The sequence below is a fragment of the Drosophila subpulchrella genome, chromosome 3R (genome assembly GCF_014743375.2).
Source record: "Drosophila subpulchrella strain 33 F10 #4 breed RU33 chromosome 3R, RU_Dsub_v1.1 Primary Assembly, whole genome shotgun sequence".
Lineage (NCBI taxonomy): Eukaryota > Metazoa > Arthropoda > Insecta > Diptera > Drosophilidae > Drosophila > Drosophila subpulchrella.
In genome coordinates this window covers 7,189,318-7,210,002 of record NC_050609.1, presented here as the reverse complement: position 1 = coordinate 7,210,002, position 20,685 = coordinate 7,189,318, and the positions used below count along the sequence as shown (strand labels likewise).

Below are 20,685 nucleotides of genomic sequence, written 5' to 3'. Positions count from 1 at the left end.
CAAAATTGTATATTTTAGCATTAAGAAATAAATATTTCTATCACTATAAAGGTAGACCTTATTTAAATGTAATCTGAATCATTATCCAACCGTTCAGAGGGAAAATCAAACGAGTTCTGAATTTTTTTAAGAGTGATTCCAGCTGCTTATGTTTCGAGTGCAATGCAAATACGATTAGACGAAATGTTAGTTTAATTAGTAAGAATTTCGAATTACATAATTGCAATCAAGATTGCGTGAAGAACTTGTTCTGCAGATCAAGTTGTCCAGTAGTTGCAGATAGACCGCCGAACTGCCGCGCACGCAAACGAGTCTTGTTTCGGATCGGTTCGGTTGGGTATATGTTTATATGTCAGTTGGGTTGGTTTCGTTCCTAGGACTCTCGGCTTGAGCAACACTTTGAGATAATTATTTTGATATGACAGGCGGAAATGGCGTTAACAAGTGGCAACGACTGCGACAGCGATACTGTGGCATTTGTAGCACATTCGGGGAAACGAATGTTATCCGACTTAAGAGATTGCCACAACGGTTATCTGCATGGCAAGGCTCCATCCTCATCGCCAGCCTCCCATTTACAATGATGACGGCCATAAAAAATCAATGGGAAGGTCGGTCCCATCCTCCATTTGTCATAAAAGTGATTTATGTCTCATTCGCTGGCGAAACTACAAGTCATTAAATCTACTTAAGCCGCGCACTCAATATGCCACGGATACGGGTGAAAAGTTCAACGCTCGTGAGTCAGCAGACTCGGGCTCAGAATCAGGAATACATAAGCTGCAAATAACAATTATGCGCCAGAGTCGCCAAAAAAAAATAATGGAGGAAAGCGAAGGGAACAAAACATACAACATTATTTATGCGGCAGTTTGGAGGTGCGCCGTCTGTCTGCCCGATTTTGTGTCATTATGGGGCTGTTACTTCTGGCGACTTGGCGCTGTCTTATAAATATGTATCTGTATCTCTGTCTGCGGCGTTATCTGCCGAACGAGAAACTGCGCATGCGCACGCTCGCCCGCTTCCGTTTCTTATTTTTTGAGGCCCAATCTTAAATCTTCCCATAGGGCTTAGTCAGAACACGCCCGGTCTTATAGCGATAGCCTCTTATATAATTAGCTTGATTTTTGTTTTTTCTGCCAACCATGTTCCGCTCTTTGGGCAGCATAAAGAACTCGGCTTGTGTCTCTGTCGTGACAGCAGCCAAATTTGCCAGACACTCACCTTTCCCCTTCCAAATCCCTCCGACTCCGACGTTATTTCACCTTTGTCCAAGTCAACAAACTCGCAGCAGACAGTTCCGCCCCCTTTTTGGCTCTTTGTCTGACTCTGACTGCCATGCTAGGTATTTAAAGGGATTGCACTTAAAAATCAGTCAATATTTATTTATCAAAACAAAATCGTTCATGCACTTAAACCTAGCTTGATATATGCCATAATTTATTGCTTGCCGTAGTTGCTTAGGTAAATGCAGGTTGGGCTGGTCCTTAAGAGGGTTATCCTTCATAGGTTTTGAGTTTGCAGATTCAACCGATATGTCTTCAGGTCAATTTGATATATTTCAAAGTTTTATAAGATGTACATTAAGAGTATTTGAAACTGGATTTTATGCTGATTAAAATTCGGACTTAAATATATAATACGATTAATTTTGTTCGTGGGCGTTTATAATATCATTATATTAAACCAAAAATGCAATTTGTATATTTTATAAGGTACCATTTTGATCTAAATGGCACAAAAATCTCAAATGAAGCCTTTAAAAAAACCTTTAATAATAATAACGAGATGGTATTGACCTGTTTTGTGCTGATATGGTTGATCGCCGTTTGATATGAGGTATAGCCTTCCTGGACCAGCCCATCTGTTATTGTATTCATTGCCGTTGTATAAAAATAGACTTGACCCTTTGCAATTGTTAAACAGTTGCTCGAGTGCTCAGATAGGGATTTGCTCGGAAGGGGTTCCAAGTGGAAACTGGACGGAAGAGGGGAGAACCCCTGGTAAAAAGATTCAAAATAGAACGCCCGGCACCGCAGTCTTTCGAGGGTATTTCAAGGACTCCCATTCAACCGGATTACGAGATGATGTTCTGGTAGAACTGCGGCTTCTTCTGGTGCTCCTTGATGACGTAGAAACCCTTGGGCTTGCCATTGCCCGCGAAATACTTGTGGAAGCTCTGCTTGCTGACCGCCTGCGAGGGGGCGTAGTATGTGGGCGATTTGGGCTTCAGGGACTTGCGGTACTTGGCCTTCCCCGCACCCGCACTAAAGCCCTTCTCGGCGGTCTCATTTTCCCAGGGCTGGCGCCAGGTGGGCACACTTTGGATGTCCAACAGCCGGTTTCGGTCCGCTGCCGAGACGTGGGCAAAGTGGGGCTTCTTCGCGAGGGCCTCCTTGAGGACGGGCAGGTTCCAGTGGTAGATGCGTCCAGGTCTCCCGTTCGAGCTGAAGGGAAACGAGACCTGCAATTGAAAACGCGCACTGATTAGACAACATTACCCAGCTCGGACTTACCGAAGCTCGGACTTGGTTAATGGCCTGCATATTAATTTCTGGTTCAGGTATACTGGTACCAGGTCTTAGTCGTGAGAGCGTAATAATTTTCGTGCCATCGTGCCTGTCCGACATCCACTGACATTGACACTTGCTGCATTAATTCAGCGCCCCAGCTCCACAAAGGCCATGTATTACAGCTCGGAATGCTGTATTGAAACCCCCTTGTCTGGCACTTCTGGCTCTCTGGACTTTTGGATACCCCTCTGTCATTGGGAAAACCCATCGAATGGCTATTTATAGGCTATGTTGGCAGGGTCCAACATACCCATTTTGGTCATTGGGGGTAACACGCATAAAAATAGCAACTGCAAGTCGCATGTTCTTGGCCTTCTTCTCGTTCACTTCGAAGTCCACAAAATGGGTAATCCATTTCGCTTCCACATCAGCTTCTCTTCTTCGTTTTGCAATTTGTTTTATGCGCATGCGCGGCGATGTTTATCGCGGTCTAGGCCCAAACCTGGCCCCCAGATACAGAGATCTGTTGGGTGAGAGCCAGTTCTTAGACATGGCCAGAAGGGGTATTGTGTGTGCCTATGTCTATGGTGTAACCTAATGGAATCCCGTTTACCTTTTTCCCGTTAGCTTTCAACGCCGACGCCTCGGCAACAGGCGATGTTGCTGCTGGCGTGCTTGATGTTGCTCGTGTGTCCGCCGATGTTGCTGCTGCTGCTGATGCTGCTGCTGTCATCTTAGGTGCGTTGCTACCATTGTGGTAACCATTAGCGCTGCCTTTACCAGACTTGTCCTGCTCCATCGCCACGGAATTCTTCGCACCGGGTCCTGCATAGTAGTGCATATTTGGCGGCAATTTGATGATGAACATGTGTGAATCATCGCGCGAGGAATGGCGTCGTGACTCAACCGCCAGTCGCTTCCGGTTGTGGCTATTGGGCGCCTTCACCTTCATGAATCCCATCTGGCTGCAATGAGGAGGGGGGGTTTGGGTTTGCTTTGGTTTTGGTTTCGTATGGTCTAATAGAGGTTGGTAGGGGAAATTCTTGGACATAGTGTCTAGTGTCTAGCAAACGTTGCAAGCGTTTTCCATGAATATTTCACTGCATAATTTATGGCCGTTGAGGGGGGATGAGCTGGACACGGTACTTTAATTAAGCCCAAAATAAGAGGCGTCCACCTTTTTATACCCCCAACTATCCCAGTCGGCAGTGAGAAAAATATAGCTTTAATCTTCAGGTGTGGATACATAAATACCCAAACTCAAAGATGCGTAACAAATGTTGGATGTATGACTTATCACTTGTCCAGGAATTACCATTCTACGTTTTTTCTGAATCTTTGTAATCGTTTAATAGGACAGGTTAATTACGATGTTGTATTATGGCTTAATTAAAAACATAATTATTAGGCACTGAAAATGTTGTAGTGAATTTAAAGACTTTTAAATTTTAAACCATACTTTCAATAAATTTTAAATATATGAAATCTTGTTGCGCAAGCTAAATTTTACTAAAACTTTGAACATTTATTGTTTTTAAATTGTGTTTGTAAAAGGCCTCAATTTTTATGAACAACATTAAGTAGAAATCTTATAAATTTTTTGCACATTGCCTCTAATATTAATGAATGTTTTAATAACTATATTAACACTTTAAAGTGTTACATTTTAGAAAAGATAATGTGGTATTGATATATCTCGTTAAATAATGATATAAGCATAAATCAACACAAGGCTAATCAGATTGAAGCGATCAACATAAAGATTTTATAAATATAAATTGCAAGTGCTCAAGGAAAGCCTATGAAACATCACGCTGGACTGTAAGATTTATTATATAATTTTTCCCCAGTGTGTTAACTCACCTGAGCAGCTTCTTGTTGAGGCCATGAGCGCTTCTGGCCAGTTGCTTGTGCTGTTTGATGGTCGTCAGAGGATCCGATCTCGATCCCGCTCCAGCTCCCGCTACCGTCCGCCTATCCAGCTTCTTGGTCTTGTGCATGTGGGCCACATCCTTGGCCAAAACCGCTCCCGAATTGCCGGCACCCTGGGCCATCGATATGGAAGCGAGGCACAGGAGGCAGTAGAACCTGCGGGATCAAAACTGCTTTAATGGCCATCGGTTTATGGGCTGGCATAGCTCGTTTGCATGTGCGAAATTCTATAAGGGATTAGGCTGCCTGCGGCTTTTGATTGGACCCCACGGCCAGGGATTCCAGGGTCACAGGGTTCAGGCTTCCAGGGTTCCCGGGTTCAGGGTCATTCTGGCGGCATTCACTTTGACAGGTGAGATGCCCCAAGGTCTTAATTTCGCGTTGCTTTTGGGCGGGGCCATACCCATCATGTAAGCCAACTCCTCAACTTTAAATAGATGTTGCCCCTGCCTCAATGCGAAACTGAAAACCACTGAAAACTACTTGCCGCTGCTCGAGTGTCAAGTTGTAATAAGGAAGAAAGCGGAAAACAAAGCAGATAAAAATGCAAATAGGCACGTACAATTACAGGGTTTTTCGCCCCGGGGGGGGTTGAGGGGAGGTATCGCTGGGAAACTCAAGAGTCATGGGAGCATTAGAACCAGCTATCAGTATCTCCGGGGGTGTTGCAATCACCGATACCTTGGCTTGAAATGCCACATTATGTGATTATATTGCTGGACTTTCAGCAGGTCTTAAGGTCTCTTACCAGAGATCGATCCCGTATCGACTTTGTCAAGCGAAATGCTATTGACCGACTAAGCTGGACTTCACATATACTCATAGTACATATATAGCTCGATATAACCCCTTGGCGGTCTTGCGCTCGTTACAAATTATCATGGAAATTGGCTGGGTTTTATGCAATAAATGTAACCGAAGGCCAGCCAACGTGCCCGGCATTCTGAGCCAAGTCTTAGCCTCCGAGCTCTACGAAAAGCAAAAAGATAATGCATGCAAAAAAGAACAAAAAACCTTAGAAGCCGAAGAAACTGCATAAATTTCGAGTGCAAGACAGCAAGGAAACTGTGCCTGCAGGCGGGATTAGAGGCCAGTCAGGAGCAGGAGTTGCAGTCGGGATCTGGGAGCTGGATCTGATGGACGGGAATGGGGGCCAATCGATTTTGTGGATTGCAAATCCATGGGAGCCCAATCGAAAGCGCCCAAATCAACACGTACTTAGCAGTGGCCACCACATGCTGCCTGGAGTTTCCCCCATACCATCCTTATAGCCATGGAGTCCCCATCCCAAAATCCCTGCCGATGCAAGCCAAACAAACACCCCAGGCGGGTAGCTCCAACTCCTTTGTGTCCTCTGTGTCTGCGCTGTGGTTTTTGTGGCCATTTTCATGTTAACTCTGTATTGATAAATTGCAGAATAAGTGAATGCATTTTTTTTTATTATTTTTCGTTGTCCTGGTCCTGAACATATGCGGCATTTTTGAATTATTAATGAATTGCCAGCACAAAGGAGCCCGCAGCCATACAAGATATATGCTATATATATATATGTACCTATAGGATATACACCATGAGGTTGCGTGTTGGGCTCCTTGAAGTCGAAGTTTCGAAAAGGGTTTCGTGTGAAAATTTGGTAAAATGCCAGCACACATCAGCACACCTTCGATAATTCTGAACTATTTGTATGGGTTGGAATACATTATTCAGAACCTCACACTGCTAGGGAAATATAGTACAGATACGTTATTGTCAAAATTGTACGTTGTATAATTATTGAGAGCAGAAGAAGGAAGAAGACTCAAAATGCGCTTCGATCTAAAGGAATTGCTACTGGTGTCCATGTCCATCTCTCCAGATGGTGTCATACGTCGGCACAAGCGATTCAAGTGCGGGAAAGTGAGGTGAGTGTGGGGTCAGGTGGATAGGTTAACCTATCACCAATTAATCAAATAAACTCCCCAGCTACCTGGTTCACTATGAGCTGCAGATGGGAAAGCTGGTGATCCGTCAGGTGAAGCGGATTCGACGCACTCCCTCTCTAAGAAGCAGGTTGCAAAAGCGTCGTCGTCTTGTGCAGCGAATGTTGGAGAGAGGAAGTGGGATGATCTCCAGATCACCGGTTTTCCTGGAGGATGGCTTCACCCAGACCTTCGTGGATCATAACTCGATTGCCGTGGGCACAGAGGTGCTCCTAGAGACCAGTGCCAGCCAAACGGCCCGCCAGGAGTGGATCAGCAGCCAGGTGGATACCTCCGATCTGATCTGTACCGTTTCCAGGGATCAGCAGACCTTCAATCCCGTCCAGCACTTCTCAAGCATTGCCGTGGGCACAGAGCTGCAACTGGACAGCACTGCCAGCCAAACGATGCTTCAACAGTGGATCAGCAGCCAGGTGGATACCACCGATTTGGTTCAGTACATGGCGCGGGAACAGCAGACTTTCAATCCCGGCCAGCAATCCTTCGGATGTCAAACGGAGAAACAGTCAATGCAAAGTCGCATCACCCAGTCGGATTTGACCGCCAAGACCAGCTCCACCCAAACCCAGCTGATCAGTGTCTCCTTCGGCTCCCAAACTGAGCTTCACTTTACCAATGCTGTGATGCAGACCGAGGTCGATTCTCAGCACATGAATACCCAAACCTATGATGACGAGGAGGAGGTCATCAAGCCCCATCTGCAGGCCCTCTATCTCATCCACGACTCCATCAAGAGCCAGAACGACCTTATCGAGAACGAAGTTTTGAACTCGGTCAACCATCTGATTGATCTCACCTTGCTGGAAGTGAAGAACAGGCGAGTGATGGTGGATCTGCCCAGGGAGGCGACATTGGAACCATTAACCCCTGTCCCGCTGAACCAAATCGGAGATAACTTACCAACGGACAGATCGTCACCAAAGGAGGAGTGTAAAAAAATCTTTCCTAAACCGAGTTTTAAGTTCAGGATGAAAAGGTAAGGGATATTTAATAGAACACTGGGTTTTAAGCTTAGTTCTTTCCAAGAACACTAAATTAAAGGACCGGCATAAGAAGGCCCTCATATAAAAAGGTATATTTTATTGTACTGTTCAAACGTATTCACATATTCATAAAACAGATTTTGGATAGGAGAATCTTCGAGAAGAACAGGCAAGATTTCGTACTTGTATTTGTTTGTATTTTAGTGTAATGTACCCATTCATGTTAGGCATTTAGGTATTTCTAATAAGATTTTAAATAATTTTTACTTTGTACCTGGGCATGACGATAATAAATCAAAATGCGCCAGCTGCTTTTACCAAATGCCAATTGAACTTGAATGCATTTTGTATTTTTCATCACTTATAAAAACTACCGTTCACATAAATTTATTTTGGAAATATTTAACTTTAAATCCTCAAAAAAATAATTGTAGATGAAAACCCATTTTTGTAACTTACATTTATTTTTTAAGACTATTTTAAAAATTTTATGAATCCTAAGTAGAGATGATAGGATAAATGTGACTTCCATAAAAATGAGCACACCTTAGGTCTTAAAATCCATTGTAAGTAGAAAAGCTAACCAATAACCAGAAAGTAGACGTAGAGATATGGGTGCCTCGAGAAACCTCTAGACTTTTGTGAGATATCTGCAGTGTAACTTTGCCAGGCAAATAACAATAAAATGTCTCTCGAAGCTGATTTAGCAGCCAGCTAAAAGCCCCGCCCCTCATCCGCAGAGTCAGAGTCAGCAAGGACAAGAGGTTGTCCACCGGTCGCTCGTGGAGCTGTACGATGAAGTGCAGGCGCTGTGGTCTGCACATGCACCGCAGCAGGCACCGGGTGTCCAGCGAGTAGGTGACTCATAGCCCCATCCCCAGCATCCTCATCTCATCGCATTCCCCCACTATTGTCCCCCCAGAAATCAAGAAACCCAGACCGAAGCGGAGGAATCGAAGGATGTGGTGGTCAGTGTAGACATGGCCACGCAGACGGAAAAGGAGCGAGGACGCTGGACCCTAAAACGAAGCTAGGGCTCCAGGCTCCAAGTCCTGGTAACTTACCCCAGCAGCCAGGCCGCCGTTCTCATCCATGTTGGACTCATATTGATGAACTTGTGTTTTTTGTGTGGCACTTTTTGCATGTGGCAAACGGTGATTTAAAGTAAATGCAATCGAATCAGAGTCTCAAAGTCTTTTTGCTGTGGCGCCAAATGTTAAAAAACTGCATCTAAAATCGCGTGAATAGTTTTCAATTTCGGAATTCGTTATACGTTTTTCGGATTCAAGTTCGCAAGTCAGCCGCAGACACGTCCGCACACGATAAAATCTCGCCAAAGACTGAATGAAGCGGGCCGGTCGTCGTCGCCGTTTATGCCACAGAAACAGAACGAAAATACCGAGTGGTCTCGGGCATTTCAGCTGGCTGCTGCATCACGTAAGTCCGGCTAACCGCCATGACTAACCCTAGGTTAATAAAATCACTCTGGTTCCCGGAAAGAAACCTCATTCGAAATCCCATTTGGAATTGTTTCGGAAACTAGTAAGCAAATATGATGTGTTTTCTTGTGTTCTAACGATCTTTAAAGTTATTCTAATAATTGGGACTATCTTGCGAAATTATCCTACACAGAGAAAACTAGCTTAGAACATTGTTCTTGAATTGAGAACATTGTTCTTGAATTGAGAACATTGTTCTTGAATTGAGAACATTCGTTCTTAAAAATCGTGTAAGTACAGTTTGGTATCAATATAAGAACGAAATGGTGAGAAGAGAAAAGTTAAATTGAGTTTATTTAACAACGTTTTGATAAAAATACACTAAGGACTGAACTAATAGTTTATTTGTACATACAATGTACTTAAATACCGCCAATTCAACTTGATTCGAGCAAAATAAAAACATTTTCAACTTAAAAATGTCGTTCTATTTTTAAGAACATTTTCAACTCAGATGAGAACGTCAGAATTTTCTCTGTGTATATTATAAATAATATTATTGTAATTTTATTTAAATGGTATATAATCGGTTTAAAGAGATGAGATATTTTTAAAAGGTTTAACAAATGTTTTAAGGTTTTGTTTGATATGAGATTTTAAAAAGTTTTAACAAGTTAAACAAAAAAATGACTACTATATAATCAATAACTTAATATTTTAAGCTATGTATTTATGTTTATACGAGTATTCAAATCTCTTCCAATTTCTGTGGTATTATAGAGCATTCAGCAATCGATTTTTGCAGAACCATTCTGGTTTCTTTCTTCTCTGCCTTTGGTTATTCGTGGACTGGCTTCGACTTTGAGTTTAGAGTTCGGCTTTTTGTTTACGTTCCCGTTCCCCAGCCCGCTCCCCCCTACCATATTTACCCATTTTTCCGACGGTATGCAAAAAGCAACAATAACAAAAGTCACGCTTAACGACTGTGACGTCGTCGCGACTTGGCCAGGTTCGAGCCCCCCTCCCATCCTGCTTTTTCCTCCCATCCCAACACTCTTTGTATGGACTGTGTCCAGTCTGCAGATCGGGACCGGCTTTTAAGAGCCAGGCCAAATAATAAACATGCAAGTGCCGCATGGCGTGGCATAGAAAAGAATAAAGAGTGGCAGCCGAAAAGTTAAGACCTGGGAGTTGGGGTGTGAATGTGGGGAGACATCTGTGACATCCCGGGAAACTTGGGAGTAGCCTGGTCCATTGATTGATTACCGTGGTGCCGTCGTCCATGGGAAACGCCCCCATGGCAATGGGGTTGCAGTTTAATTGAGATTTATTTATGGTATGTACGCGGCCAAAAGACAAAAGAACCCGCTCTGCAAAACCCAACCCATACCAATCGCACTCCCAATCCCAATCCCAATCCCAGGTCAGGTTCCCATCAGGAGCCACGTCCATAATAACGAGCAAACAATGCGCTACGTTCTCGGGATCTCTGGCAATATTTGGACAGTGGGCAATTGAAGAACTCCAATTGTGTGGCTGCTGTTTCAGTGGTTGTTATCGATGATGTTGTGTTGCCGAGCCACTTCAGCACCACCAAAAGAATGGAATGGGACTATCCAACGGTTTGGGTTGAAAATTGGGTGGACGCCGCCTGCTTGTTATTGTCAATTGTTGGCTATGAGTGGCATTGGTTTTGCTCTTGGCTTTGGGAAGTGGCAGCCTTTGTTTTGGACAAGTTAACAGATTGCAATTGCAATTCCAGGTGGGCAGTCTGTGAGTGTGTGGGTGACATTCTAACTGTCTGAATCTGGCCCGGAATTCGAGAACTCCCATTCTCATACCATACCACACTCCATACCCATCATTGATTTTGGGTTAGGGGCTAAGTGGCATGTTGCGGTCTACTCACAATTTTGGGCCAAGCTTATTTACTGGTACACAGAAAGAAAAGGTGATTTCCGAACCCCAATTCAATTAGTAATACTCATTGCATACTATTTAGATAAATAATACATCGATTTATAAGGTCTTTAGGAACTACAAAATTATTCACAATCTATTTTTAACTTGTGCGCCATTTTTTCATCAAAGCGCGAATTCTTCAGCCAAAAGATATATCTTTACACAACTTTTTTTTATTGGTATGGGAATTTGGTTTTAAAACGTTATGTAGTTATGTATTTACAAAAACATGTTTTTATAAAATTACTATTTTAATTGTTAAGTTTATTAGTGAAATAGACTTCCAAATCCAAATTTTTTTTTTGCCTGTAGAAGCAACATCAAAGTAAACGCCCACCCCGAGTTCAGCTCGTTAAGCCCAATTAGGCATTCGCAATTTCTGGCTGGTCAGCTCGTTCTATATCAGAGCACAACTTTCACTTTAAATGCGAACAATGGCTACAAATTTGCAGACATAGACTCACAAAAATTGTACAAAAACACAACAAAATGGCGCAGACAGCGGGGCAAGCAAAATGGCGACTGCTTCCTTCCGGTCTGCCAACAAATATGATTGAGTGGCCAAAAAGAACATCATATCCAAGACCAAAAAAAAAAAAGCAATCAAGGAAAATGGAATAGAAAAACATGGGTTTTCCTCTTTTTTCGCCAGTTGGAATCGAAATCCCTGGCCTCTTGGCCGTAAAGTAAACCGCCTTCCATAAAGCTGCCATAAAAAGTGTGCTGAGAGGCAATCATTTCCATTTCCCAGAAGTACCTGCTAGGTTATGCCAGGTACTTGCAAATTTCCGCAAGCTGCCGCAAATGATTAATGTCAATAAACGCTGGCCGATGGAAAAGCTGGCTGGGATGGGATCATTCAAGAAAGTTGCCAGTTCTTCAGTTCTGGCGAGCCGGCCATGTGGGTCGTGAACCTGGGGAATCGAGGACAGCACCGATCCGCGAGCGTCGTGTGGGTGCACAAGTTCAAGTGGTGCGGTGGCTCGGGTGATTCAGGTGGTTCTGCTGGTAAGGTGCCGCGGTGGATAACCTCGATAAGTTGAAAATTGCTGGGCATAGGCATTTACATGCATACACTCGGAAAAAATTGGCAAATTCAAATGAATTACGTTTTTATAGATGTATTTTTCAGTCCAAATCTTATTTGAAATTTGCTGTCCCAAGTATAAATTATTTGACGATACAACATATAAAAAATAATATGCTACATTTTTTAGGTTAAGCTTATATAATACTTGAATGAAGTCTTAACTGGAACTCTGAGATGGGCTTTTAAATTGTTAATTCAATTTCTCACGGTATTTATTTGTATACTTGGCTATGTCGTTATCCTATTATATAAATATAACTAAATAGTTCTTAAAATGGAGGTAAAAACTTTTTCTTAAGCCTAGATTGTTTTTGACTGTTGGGGAATTCCCAAGTCTTAGGGAGTTTTTTTTTGTGCCCTTAAAACAGTTTCTATGTACCCAATTTAGCAGCAAAAAAAGATTTTTGTTGAGTGCATACATAGATGCTGCAATTACTGCCGCCATGAGGCAGCAATTTGGTGTGAGCAAAAATCGGCCACGCCTCCCAAGCACGATAATTAGCTGGGCGATCTAATGAGGAATTCGAAAGTGGCAACGCCTGCGCCTTTGGGATATGACAACTGTTTTTTTCTCTCTATTTTCTAAACATTTTTTTCCACTATTTTTGTTAGCCATGCCAGGCATGTCCAGCAATTTCACCGCTCGTTCAAACGGCGGCGGCATTTGCCTATGGTTTATTTTATTTGCCACGTCACTCCCGCCGCACATGCGCAGTTTGCCATTGCTCAGCGATTGTGAATGTGACAGGTGAGCCGGGCCAGGGAAAACCTTTTGGCTTGGGAAACCTGGGCAGCACGCGATCCGTTCCGATTCGAACCTTACCTAACCGAACCGATCCAAAAGTAATGGAATGCTCAGCTTCAAGGGTCATTGTCGTCATGCATGCAGACTGGTGGAGGAAGGAGTCACTCCCATGTGGCTGCCAGGGCCTCTAATTCAATTACCGGCCGACTGCATTCTGAATTCTGCATTCTGGATACTCGCCGGCCCCACACAGCGTCACCAAGTCGAGAGAATCCCATTCGGTTGCAATTTAGCTAACGGCAATTCTGCATTTAAGCCATATTTGGCTGGATCCGGTAAATGCTTTCAGACGCCTTGATTGACAGCCCCAAGAAGTCGTGGAAATTGAGGTGTTGACAGAGTGTCAACCGAAAAGGATCTGGCGGATCCATATTTAACACTGGGGTCCATTTTATTGGCCTTGAAACTTATGAGTACCTTGTATAAATACTTTCAGTTTAGGAATCTTTTCAAAGTATAATATTTAAGATCGTGATTTTCAGCAGTTGGTTAGGCTTCTGGATATTTTTTTTTATTAGACATACAATAGATATTGCTTACGGAAAAATAACAAAGTATGGTCTTTAAATTATGAAATACTACGTGTCTAATCGAATTTTTAATTTTAACTACTAGTGGGACAGAATAACTACTTTATGACTTTCTAGTAAAACCATTTTTAAGTTAGTTGGAAAAAATTGATAAAATATCTGAGCGTGTGTCATACATACAACGATCTTGCCACTATAATTTCCATTCACAAGATCTAAAAATTTCAAATATACGCGCCACCAAAGTACTAAAATCTAAAATACCAAAATAAAATACCAACTTAATTGGCTCTTCGGCCTTTCGTGCTGGCGGCTTTATTAAACAGCCGGACCACGGTCACACTGCAAGCCAATTTGGAAAATTTCAGCGAAAATTCTGAAAAAAAGGGTGTTTGTGTATTGAAAAGCCTCAGAATTGGCGTGAAAATGACGTCGTTGGACCCGGCGCCGAACAAAACGTGGGAGCTGTCGCTGTACGAGCTGCAGCGCAAGCCGCAGGAGGTGATCACAGACAGCACGGAGATCGCGGTGTCCCCGCGGAGCCTCCACAGCGAGCTGATGTGTCCCATCTGCCTGGACATGCTCAAAAAGACGATGACGACGAAGGAGTGCCTGCACCGCTTCTGCTCCGACTGCATTGTGACCGCCCTGCGTTCCGGCAACAAGGAGTGCCCCACGTGCCGCAAGAAGCTCGTCTCCAAGCGCTCCCTGCGCGCCGATCCCAACTTCGACCTGCTCATCTCGAAGATCTACCCCAGTCGCGAGGAGTACGAGGCCATCCAGGAAAAGGTGATGGCCAAGTTCAACCAGACGCAGTCGCAGCAGGCGCTGGTCAACTCTATCAACGAGGGCATCAAGCTGCAGTCCCAGAACCGGCCACAAAGATTCCGCACCAAGGGTGGTGGAGGAGGTGGCGGTGGCAATGCCAATGGTGCTCCCAGTGTGGCAGCGCCTCCTGCTCCAGGTGCACCCGCTGCTGTTGCCCGCAATGCCTCCAATCAACTGCATGTCCACGACACAGCCTCCAATGATAGCAACAGCAATACCAATAGCATCGATCGCGAAAACCGGGATCCCGGTCACTCGGGCACTTCGGCGGCCTCGGCCATCACCAGCGCCTCGAATGCGGCACCCTCCTCGTCGGCCAACTCGGGCGCCAGCACTTCCGCCACCCGGATGCAAGTGGACGACGCCTCCAATCCGCCCTCGATGCGGAGCACTCCGTCGCCGGTGCCCTCTAACTCAAGCAGTTCCAAACCGAAGCGCGCCATGTCGGTGCTGACCTCGGAGCGGTCCGAGGAGTCCGAGTCGGATTCACAGATGGACTGCCGCACCGAGGGCGACTCCAACATCGACACCGAGGGCGAGGGCAATGGCGAGCTGGGCATCAACGATGAAATTGAACTCGTGTTCAAGCCTCATCCCACGGAGATGTCGGCGGATAACCAGCTAATCCGGGCACTCAAGGAGAACTGCGTGCGCTACATCAAGACCACAGCCAATGCCACCGTCGATCATCTTAGCAAGTATCTGGCCATGCGGCTGACCCTCGATCTGGGCGCTGATCTGCCGGAGGCCTGTCGCCTGCTCAACTTCTGCATCTACGTCGCTCCACAGCCCCAGCAACTGGTCATCCTGAATGGCAACCAAACGTTGCATCAGGTCAACGATAAATTCTGGAAGGTATGTCGAGCTTTAGCTTATATTTTAAAAACCCCAAACTTACTAATCATACCTATCATTTTCTAGGTAAACAAGCCAATGGAAATGTATTACTCGTGGAAGAAAACCTAAGCAGTACGAGAGGCGTTTAGTATTAGGTCGTTTATTTCTGAACTGGAAATATTTTTAGATGTAGAGCTTAACACGTATATAAAGCATTCATTATAAAACAAAGTATATATGATTTTAAGTAAAAGATACACACATTTATTGGGATCAAGTAACTAAAAAAGTTAGTTAATTATGGCTATTGCACATTTGATTTAAACTGTGATTGGTTCTTGGACTGAATATTGTTTTTAAATCCCGTTCTATTTCATTTCCTTCGGTACCTGTTGCACTTTTTTAGCTATTGCTAACTCAAAATCACGAAAGTCTGCACTCGCCTCAATTATGTTGCAACATTTGGTTTCGATGCGATTCAGAAAATCCCTGCTTTCCATTCGGTTGTCCTTTAGATCCTTCTCCAGTTCATAAGGCAAGCCCAAGTTGATAAGCTCGTCCAAATCTTCCGTGGTTATGGTGGGCTGTGCTTTTAGTTGGGCGCACTTCTCGAAGATGTCCAGGTACTGCTCGGCTAAATTCCTATCGCCGGATCGCCTTTCTTCCATGAACTCGCGGAGTAGCTTTGCGGCTGGCGGGTCCGAAAGAATGTCCATAACCCTTCCAATCAAATCTTTAATGCGAAGGAGTTCCTCCACAGAGATTTCTGAGCAGCCGCAAAAGCACTTTATCATTTTTTGGGCCCTGCCCTGTTTTATTCAATGCAACACTATTATTATTTCTTTTAATGTCTTTACCTACCTCGTACGAGTAGGAGAAAGCCATCGCGACTAAATTTGATGTCGATTCTTCGGGATATTACCTTTTACTGAACGCTTTTATTTCCAAGATAAGACTTTGAAAAAAGAACAGTGTGAAAAGGTTATCAGTGATAGCTTATCAATCAATATATGGAACATATAATTTTTTAAAGCAACATCTTGCCTTAGAAATGTCTTAGCAAAAGGAATTCAGTGTTGCCTGGTCCCTGTTTCGGTTTATTTAAAGCAAAATTAAATACTTTTTCCAAGAATACCTGCTTGCCTACCTATGCTTTTGTTTCCAAAGATGCATTATCAATAAAAAGTTGTATGGAAAAGGTCCAGGTGTTATCAATCACTATACGGGCTTAAAATGTTTTCCCGTTTTAATAAATATTGCGATTTTGTAAATATTTGGAGCACTTTCGTATGTTGCGGAGATTTTTTCGACTTTCCCATTGAGCACTATCGATGCTATCGCCACGCCACCTAGCGTAGAGTAGCGGTACCACAGACCATACCAAAGCCTGTTTAACTTAGTTGTGGTCGCAAGGCAGACTTTAGCGCACTGAGTGTTAGAATTTGTATGCTTGCTACCAACTTACTAGCTTTCTTAGTTACCGAGATCTAAGCGTTCATAGGGACAGACGAACATGGCTAGATCGACTAATCCTAATCAAGAATGTATATCTTAAAAGATTGATCTTACAGAAGAAAATGTTAATAGAAAGACAACAAATTTTGTTCGCATTTGGTATCAGGTAATTTATTAGTCTACCTCTAGTGCGTAACAACATTACAAAGCGTACAATATAAAAACAACTACATATTTAATGTTAAGTAAAAAGGTATAAACCGTATCTGTGGGTTCAATAGAATGTGAGTGTTTGATGAGCCTGGGCTCTAGCACGTGTCGGAAGCCACATTGAGATAGGAGGACGGTTTCCGTTTCTTCGTTGTATGGCCATGACTAAACTATGGTGTTGGATCGAGAGGATAATGGGTGTGGAAGCACCAAGGCACTGGGGTAGGTGCAGAGAGGAACGAGGTTGGGTGCGGTTCTACAAAGGTACCCAAGTGACTTTGGTAGGCGTTGCACAGTGAACACATAAGGCATCGATCCACTATATCGATGACTATATCATTTCGGCACTCGACGCATCTTAGCCACGATTGCGTCCCTGAAGTCACGGAAATCGCTGCTGGCCTCGATCTCGTTGCGACATTTTCCCTGGATGCGATTAAGACCGCAATTGATGTCCGTTCGATTGGCGCTAAGCATGCGCCTGGACAAATCCTGCTCGAGATCGTAGGGCAGGCCCAGATCGACCAGTTCGTCCACCTCGTCCTGGGTGAAGGTGCGCTGATTCTCCGCCAGAAGCTCGGCGCACTTCTCGTAGATATCCAGATACTGCTCGGCCTCTACCTTGTCGCCGGAGCGCCTCGTCTCCATGAACCTTCGCAGCAGTCTGGTGGCATCAGGATCCACCAACGTCTGGTGGACACTATTCGTCAGCAAATAGATCCTCTTAACCTCTTCGACGGTCATGTCGCTGCATCCGCAGAAGCACTTAATCAGCTGCAGGGTTTTGTTCTAGCGATATGACATGGAAAACTGATGATTAAGACACCTCCTGTTGACATTTTTCCAATATCTACTTACCGTGTACGAACTGCAGGCCATGCTGAATGTCTTTGTAAGTACCTCTTATTTTAGAAATACCTTACTAATCAGCTGGGGACACACGTACTTATTCCCGGTAAAAATAATTTACTAAATTTTATTCGTCAACAATATAAAAAGTGTGATGCGCAGAGGTGTGCCGAAAATACAACCTTTCTAACGCTGAACTATGGTCAGTCTAAACTTTCTTGAGATGTTACCCGCACTATTCCAAAGTTAAGAATAATGTATGAGCAGGAGCCTTATATACCCGGGCAAATGTAGTCATAATGTTATTTAAACTATATTTTATGTTTAATTTATGTGCTGTTTTTAACCACAAAAATTTGATAGTGACTTGTAAAATGATGAGCTCATAATGAGATTCAACTGTTTAAAAATAATAACACGACATGACAAGATGTTCTTGAAAATTAAAGGATTTTATCATTTCCTCCTTCTAAGGTTTGAATTATAGAGTGTTATATACGGCCCAACATCTTTGGAACCGTCCTTGTGATATATCATGATGACAAACGGATGACTGAACCGAAAATGTAAAAGCACTTCATAAATTAACGAGCAACAATTTTGTACATTTCGAGCTGTGGTTTATTATTAACAAACTTCAAGCTTGGTCAAAGTAACCAAAATAATTACATATCAACTCTTAATTTTTTTTTGAGCGACTCGCATACTTCTTGGATCCTGTCAAATGCCTCGACTGGTATCGGGAAGCCGTTCTGAGGTACCGGCAACTCCGGCAACTCCTTCCACTTGCTCGCATCGCTTCCGCACATGATGAGCTTGGCCTCCTGAAGAAATGCATCACAATTTTCATACATGCGCACGCTATATTCGTAGTTGGCCTGTTCCACTTTATAACCGGCAGAAAGTTCATTTAAGGCTAAATCCTGCATGAAAGGCTTGAGTAGCAAGGAAGACACCTCATCCTCAAGGACTTTCTGGTTGTAATTCTTACTTAAGGCAGTATAAATGCAACCCAACAAGCGATTATATTTAAGCTAGCGTTTGAAGAGTAAATCAATTAAGCTAGGCCAATTTGTTTTCTTATTTTACGCACCTCAATATTTCCGTCGTCCATGGTGAATAGTGTTGTTATAAGTCTTTCCTTTTACTGATGGTGCCAATGAATAGGCAGCGGCTTTTATACCGAGTCGTAATGCAGAAACTCATATTTTTTCTTCAAATTTCGAGAAATATTTTGTATTATTTCGGCTTACAATAATTGTTCTTGTAATCTTGTAGGTTTCTTTAGAAAAATCCCGAAAACTACGGGGAAAAGTCTTATGTATAATTTCTACAGAATCCGATAACATTGTCTAAGTGCTCAGAATGCTTAACACGTTTCATTATAAATTATTCAGAAAAAACGCTTATTTTGAGAATATGCACATTATGATATTAAATGTTCAAAATGCTGAAGACATTTCATTAGAAATGATTACAGGAGGAATTCCTGTTTTGGGGATTTCAACTTTCTATTAAAGCTGGAAAACTATTGATAAAGTTCCTGAAATTTTAGAATCACATCACAGAAGTTTTATTCTTCCAGTTAGCACCATTATTAGTACAGACACGTTATGACAAAGGTTTTAAAATCCCATGCACACCCACGCCAAAACCCAATGTTAATATTACAATTCAAAAGAATCTCACACTTTATTCAGAAAATACATAAAATCAAAGGTTTGTAAACAATAGTAAGAAGTCTGCAATTCGATTGCACCTACAGCTTGGACTTAAGGGCCTTCATTAGCTTCTCCAGCTTGAGGGCCTTCTGGAAGTCGCCGCTGATCTTCAGCTTGCCGGTCATGTAGGCGGGAGCCGCCTTCAGCTTGCCGGAGAACATGTCGAAGAAGTTGTTCGAGTTCATGGTCAGCGTGGCGTCGGGAGTGGCGGGCGGTGTTCCGGAGCCGCAGGAACCGGAGCCGTTCTTCAGGTCCAGGAACCATGTTCCCTGCTCGGCACCGCTGATGTTGAACTGGAAGACGGCCTGCGTCTTCGAGACGATCTCGGGCGAGAGGAGAGATTCGATTTTCTGGAACAGCTGGGGTATCTTTGCGCTTCCGCCAGACGCCGGGGCGGCAGATGCTCCTCCGGCCGGAGCGCTATCCTCCACCGGAGCTCCCTTCTCCTCCACGAAGAAGTCCACCATCAGTTTGTCGGCGTTCTCGCGGATGCATGCGTAGTCCGTGAGATCTGTAATTCCCGCCGACTCTAGCACCTCGTCGTCCACAAAGAACTGACCGGTGGACTGCCTGGGCTCGCGGCTCAGGATGGCGTAGGCGGCATCGGCCATGATCGCCGGCTTGCGTGACCACTTGGCGGAATCGGGGCCGGTGAGCATTTCGATGGCCGCCGTGTGGATGGCAGTGCGTGGCCACAGGGCGTTAACAGATATTCCCTGATCGCGGAACTCCTCGGCCATGCCCAGCACACACATGGACATGCCGTACTTGGCCATGGTGTAGGCCACATGGGGCCCAAACCACTTGGCCTTCATGCTCAGCGGCGGCGAGATGTTGAGGATGTGGGCGTGGTTGCTCTTCTTCAGGTACGGCAGGCACTCCTTGGACACCAGGAAGGTGCCGCGGGTGTTGATGTTGTGCATCAGGTCGTAGCGCTTCATGTCCGTGTCCGGGGTGTTGGTCAGCGAGATGGCGCTGGCATTGTTGACCACAATGTCGATGCCACCGAACTTGGCCACAGCCGCCTCCACGGCGCCGCGCACCTGTTGCTCATCGCGCACGTCCACCACACATGGATAGGCCTTACCGCCGGCCTTCTCGATCTCCGCCGCCGCCGAGTAGATGGTTCCCGGCAGCTTGGGATGCGGCTCTGCCGTCTTGGCGGCCACCACAATGTTGGCTCCATCGCGGGCCGCCTTTAGGGCAATCTCCTTGCCGATTCCTCGCGAGGCACCCGTGATGAACAGGGTCCGTCCTGCCAGCTTTCCGGTGTTGATCATCCTGTCCAAAGTTTATAGACCGTTTGCCGTGAGATCTTGATTCCCACTGTTAACGGTGATAGTGCTGGAAATCAGAGATCCAAGAGAAAGTCCAAAGTGCAGATTCAGCCGAATTGATTCACAACAAGTCGGCGATGAGAGAGCGGCATCTGCTCTCTCCTTTTTCCCGTGGGGGTCTTGCTCCCGCTAGAGATGGGCGCGTGTCAGTTACGCGCGAACACGATACTAGGTCAGTGAAATGATTTCAAAAATAACTTTTATTTATAAATTTT

General features: G+C 44.4%; 6 protein-coding genes across 6 annotated transcripts; 2 read left to right on the top strand and 4 right to left on the bottom strand.

The window, feature by feature from the left end:
- Window positions 1-1,364: 1,364 nt before the first annotated feature.
- LOC119552720 lies at window positions 1,365-8,734 on the bottom strand. The gene is made up of 4 exons (XM_037862474.1): window positions 8,472-8,734; window positions 4,377-4,601; window positions 3,127-3,478; window positions 1,365-2,464 (listed from the first exon to the last, which is right to left on the bottom strand). Exons 1-4 carry the CDS (start codon window positions 8,549-8,551, stop codon window positions 2,078-2,080), a joined length of 1,044 nt encoding a protein of 347 aa, XP_037718402.1. The 5' UTR covers window positions 8,552-8,734; the 3' UTR covers window positions 1,365-2,077.
- Window positions 6,129-8,591, top strand: LOC119552711. Its single transcript, XM_037862464.1, has 4 exons — window positions 6,129-6,346; window positions 6,408-7,400; window positions 8,148-8,261; window positions 8,330-8,591. Exons 1-4 carry the CDS (start codon window positions 6,249-6,251, stop codon window positions 8,439-8,441), a joined length of 1,317 nt encoding a protein of 438 aa, XP_037718392.1. The 5' UTR covers window positions 6,129-6,248; the 3' UTR covers window positions 8,442-8,591.
- Window positions 8,735-13,568: 4,834 nt separating the features above from the next.
- On the top strand, window positions 13,569-15,124 carry LOC119562900 (E3 ubiquitin-protein ligase RING1). The gene is made up of 2 exons (XM_037876025.1): window positions 13,569-14,916; window positions 14,983-15,124. Exons 1-2 carry the CDS (start codon window positions 13,660-13,662, stop codon window positions 15,025-15,027), a joined length of 1,302 nt encoding a protein of 433 aa, XP_037731953.1. The 5' UTR covers window positions 13,569-13,659; the 3' UTR covers window positions 15,028-15,124.
- A 10-nt stretch (window positions 15,125-15,134) lies between these two features.
- LOC119562901 lies at window positions 15,135-17,580 on the bottom strand. Its single transcript, XM_037876026.1, has 3 exons — window positions 17,422-17,580; window positions 15,760-17,352; window positions 15,135-15,707 (listed from the first exon to the last, which is right to left on the bottom strand). Exons 1-2 carry the CDS (start codon window positions 17,440-17,442, stop codon window positions 16,900-16,902), a joined length of 474 nt encoding a protein of 157 aa, XP_037731954.1. The 5' UTR covers window positions 17,443-17,580; the 3' UTR covers window positions 15,135-15,707; window positions 15,760-16,899.
- Window positions 15,267-15,783, bottom strand: LOC119552705. Its single transcript, XM_037862453.1, has 2 exons — window positions 15,760-15,783; window positions 15,267-15,707 (listed from the first exon to the last, which is right to left on the bottom strand). Exons 1-2 carry the CDS (start codon window positions 15,781-15,783, stop codon window positions 15,267-15,269), a joined length of 465 nt encoding a protein of 154 aa, XP_037718381.1.
- Window positions 17,581-19,073: 1,493 nt separating the features above from the next.
- LOC119563256 (hydroxysteroid dehydrogenase-like protein 2) lies at window positions 19,074-20,554 on the bottom strand. Its single transcript, XM_037876570.1, has one exon. The coding sequence runs from the start codon at window positions 20,411-20,413 to the stop codon at window positions 19,172-19,174; it is 1,242 nt and encodes a 413-aa protein (XP_037732498.1). The 5' UTR covers window positions 20,414-20,554; the 3' UTR covers window positions 19,074-19,171.
- Between the last annotated feature and the right edge of the window lie 131 nt (window positions 20,555-20,685).

Excerpts from the sequence above, each read along its gene's own strand:
- LOC119562900 (XM_037876025.1), top strand. The coding sequence starts at position 13,660 with ATGACGTCGTTGGACCCGGCGCCGAACAAAACGTGGGAGCTGTCGCTG. Across the intron at positions 14,917-14,982 it reads TCAACGATAAATTCTGGAAG|GTAAACAAGCCAATGGAAAT; the intron begins GTATGTCGAGCT and ends ATCATTTTCTAG.
- LOC119552720 (XM_037862474.1), bottom strand. The coding sequence starts at position 8,551 with ATGCAAAAAGTGCCACACAAAAAACACAAGTTCATCAATATGAGTCCA. Across the intron at positions 3,479-4,376 it reads CTCAACAAGAAGCTGCTCAG|CCAGATGGGATTCATGAAGG; the intron begins GTGAGTTAACAC and ends TCCTCATTGCAG. Across the intron at positions 2,465-3,126 it reads TGAAAGCTAACGGGAAAAAG|GTCTCGTTTCCCTTCAGCTC; the intron begins GTAAACGGGATT and ends TTTCAATTGCAG.
- LOC119563256 (XM_037876570.1), bottom strand. The coding sequence starts at position 20,413 with ATGATCAACACCGGAAAGCTGGCAGGACGGACCCTGTTCATCACGGGT.
- LOC119552711 (XM_037862464.1), top strand. The coding sequence starts at position 6,249 with ATGCGCTTCGATCTAAAGGAATTGCTACTGGTGTCCATGTCCATCTCT. Across the intron at positions 6,347-6,407 it reads TTCAAGTGCGGGAAAGTGAG|CTACCTGGTTCACTATGAGC; the intron begins GTGAGTGTGGGG and ends TAAACTCCCCAG. Across the intron at positions 8,262-8,329 it reads AGGCACCGGGTGTCCAGCGA|AAATCAAGAAACCCAGACCG; the intron begins GTAGGTGACTCA and ends TTGTCCCCCCAG.
- LOC119562901 (XM_037876026.1), bottom strand. The coding sequence starts at position 17,442 with ATGGCCTGCAGTTCGTACACG. Across the intron at positions 17,353-17,421 it reads TGGCCTGCAGTTCGTACACG|AACAAAACCCTGCAGCTGAT; the intron begins GTAAGTAGATAT and ends TCATATCGCTAG.
- LOC119552705 (XM_037862453.1), bottom strand. The coding sequence starts at position 15,783 with ATGGCTTTCTCCTACTCGTACGAG. Across the intron at positions 15,708-15,759 it reads CTTTCTCCTACTCGTACGAG|GGCAGGGCCCAAAAAATGAT; the intron begins GTAGGTAAAGAC and ends TGAATAAAACAG.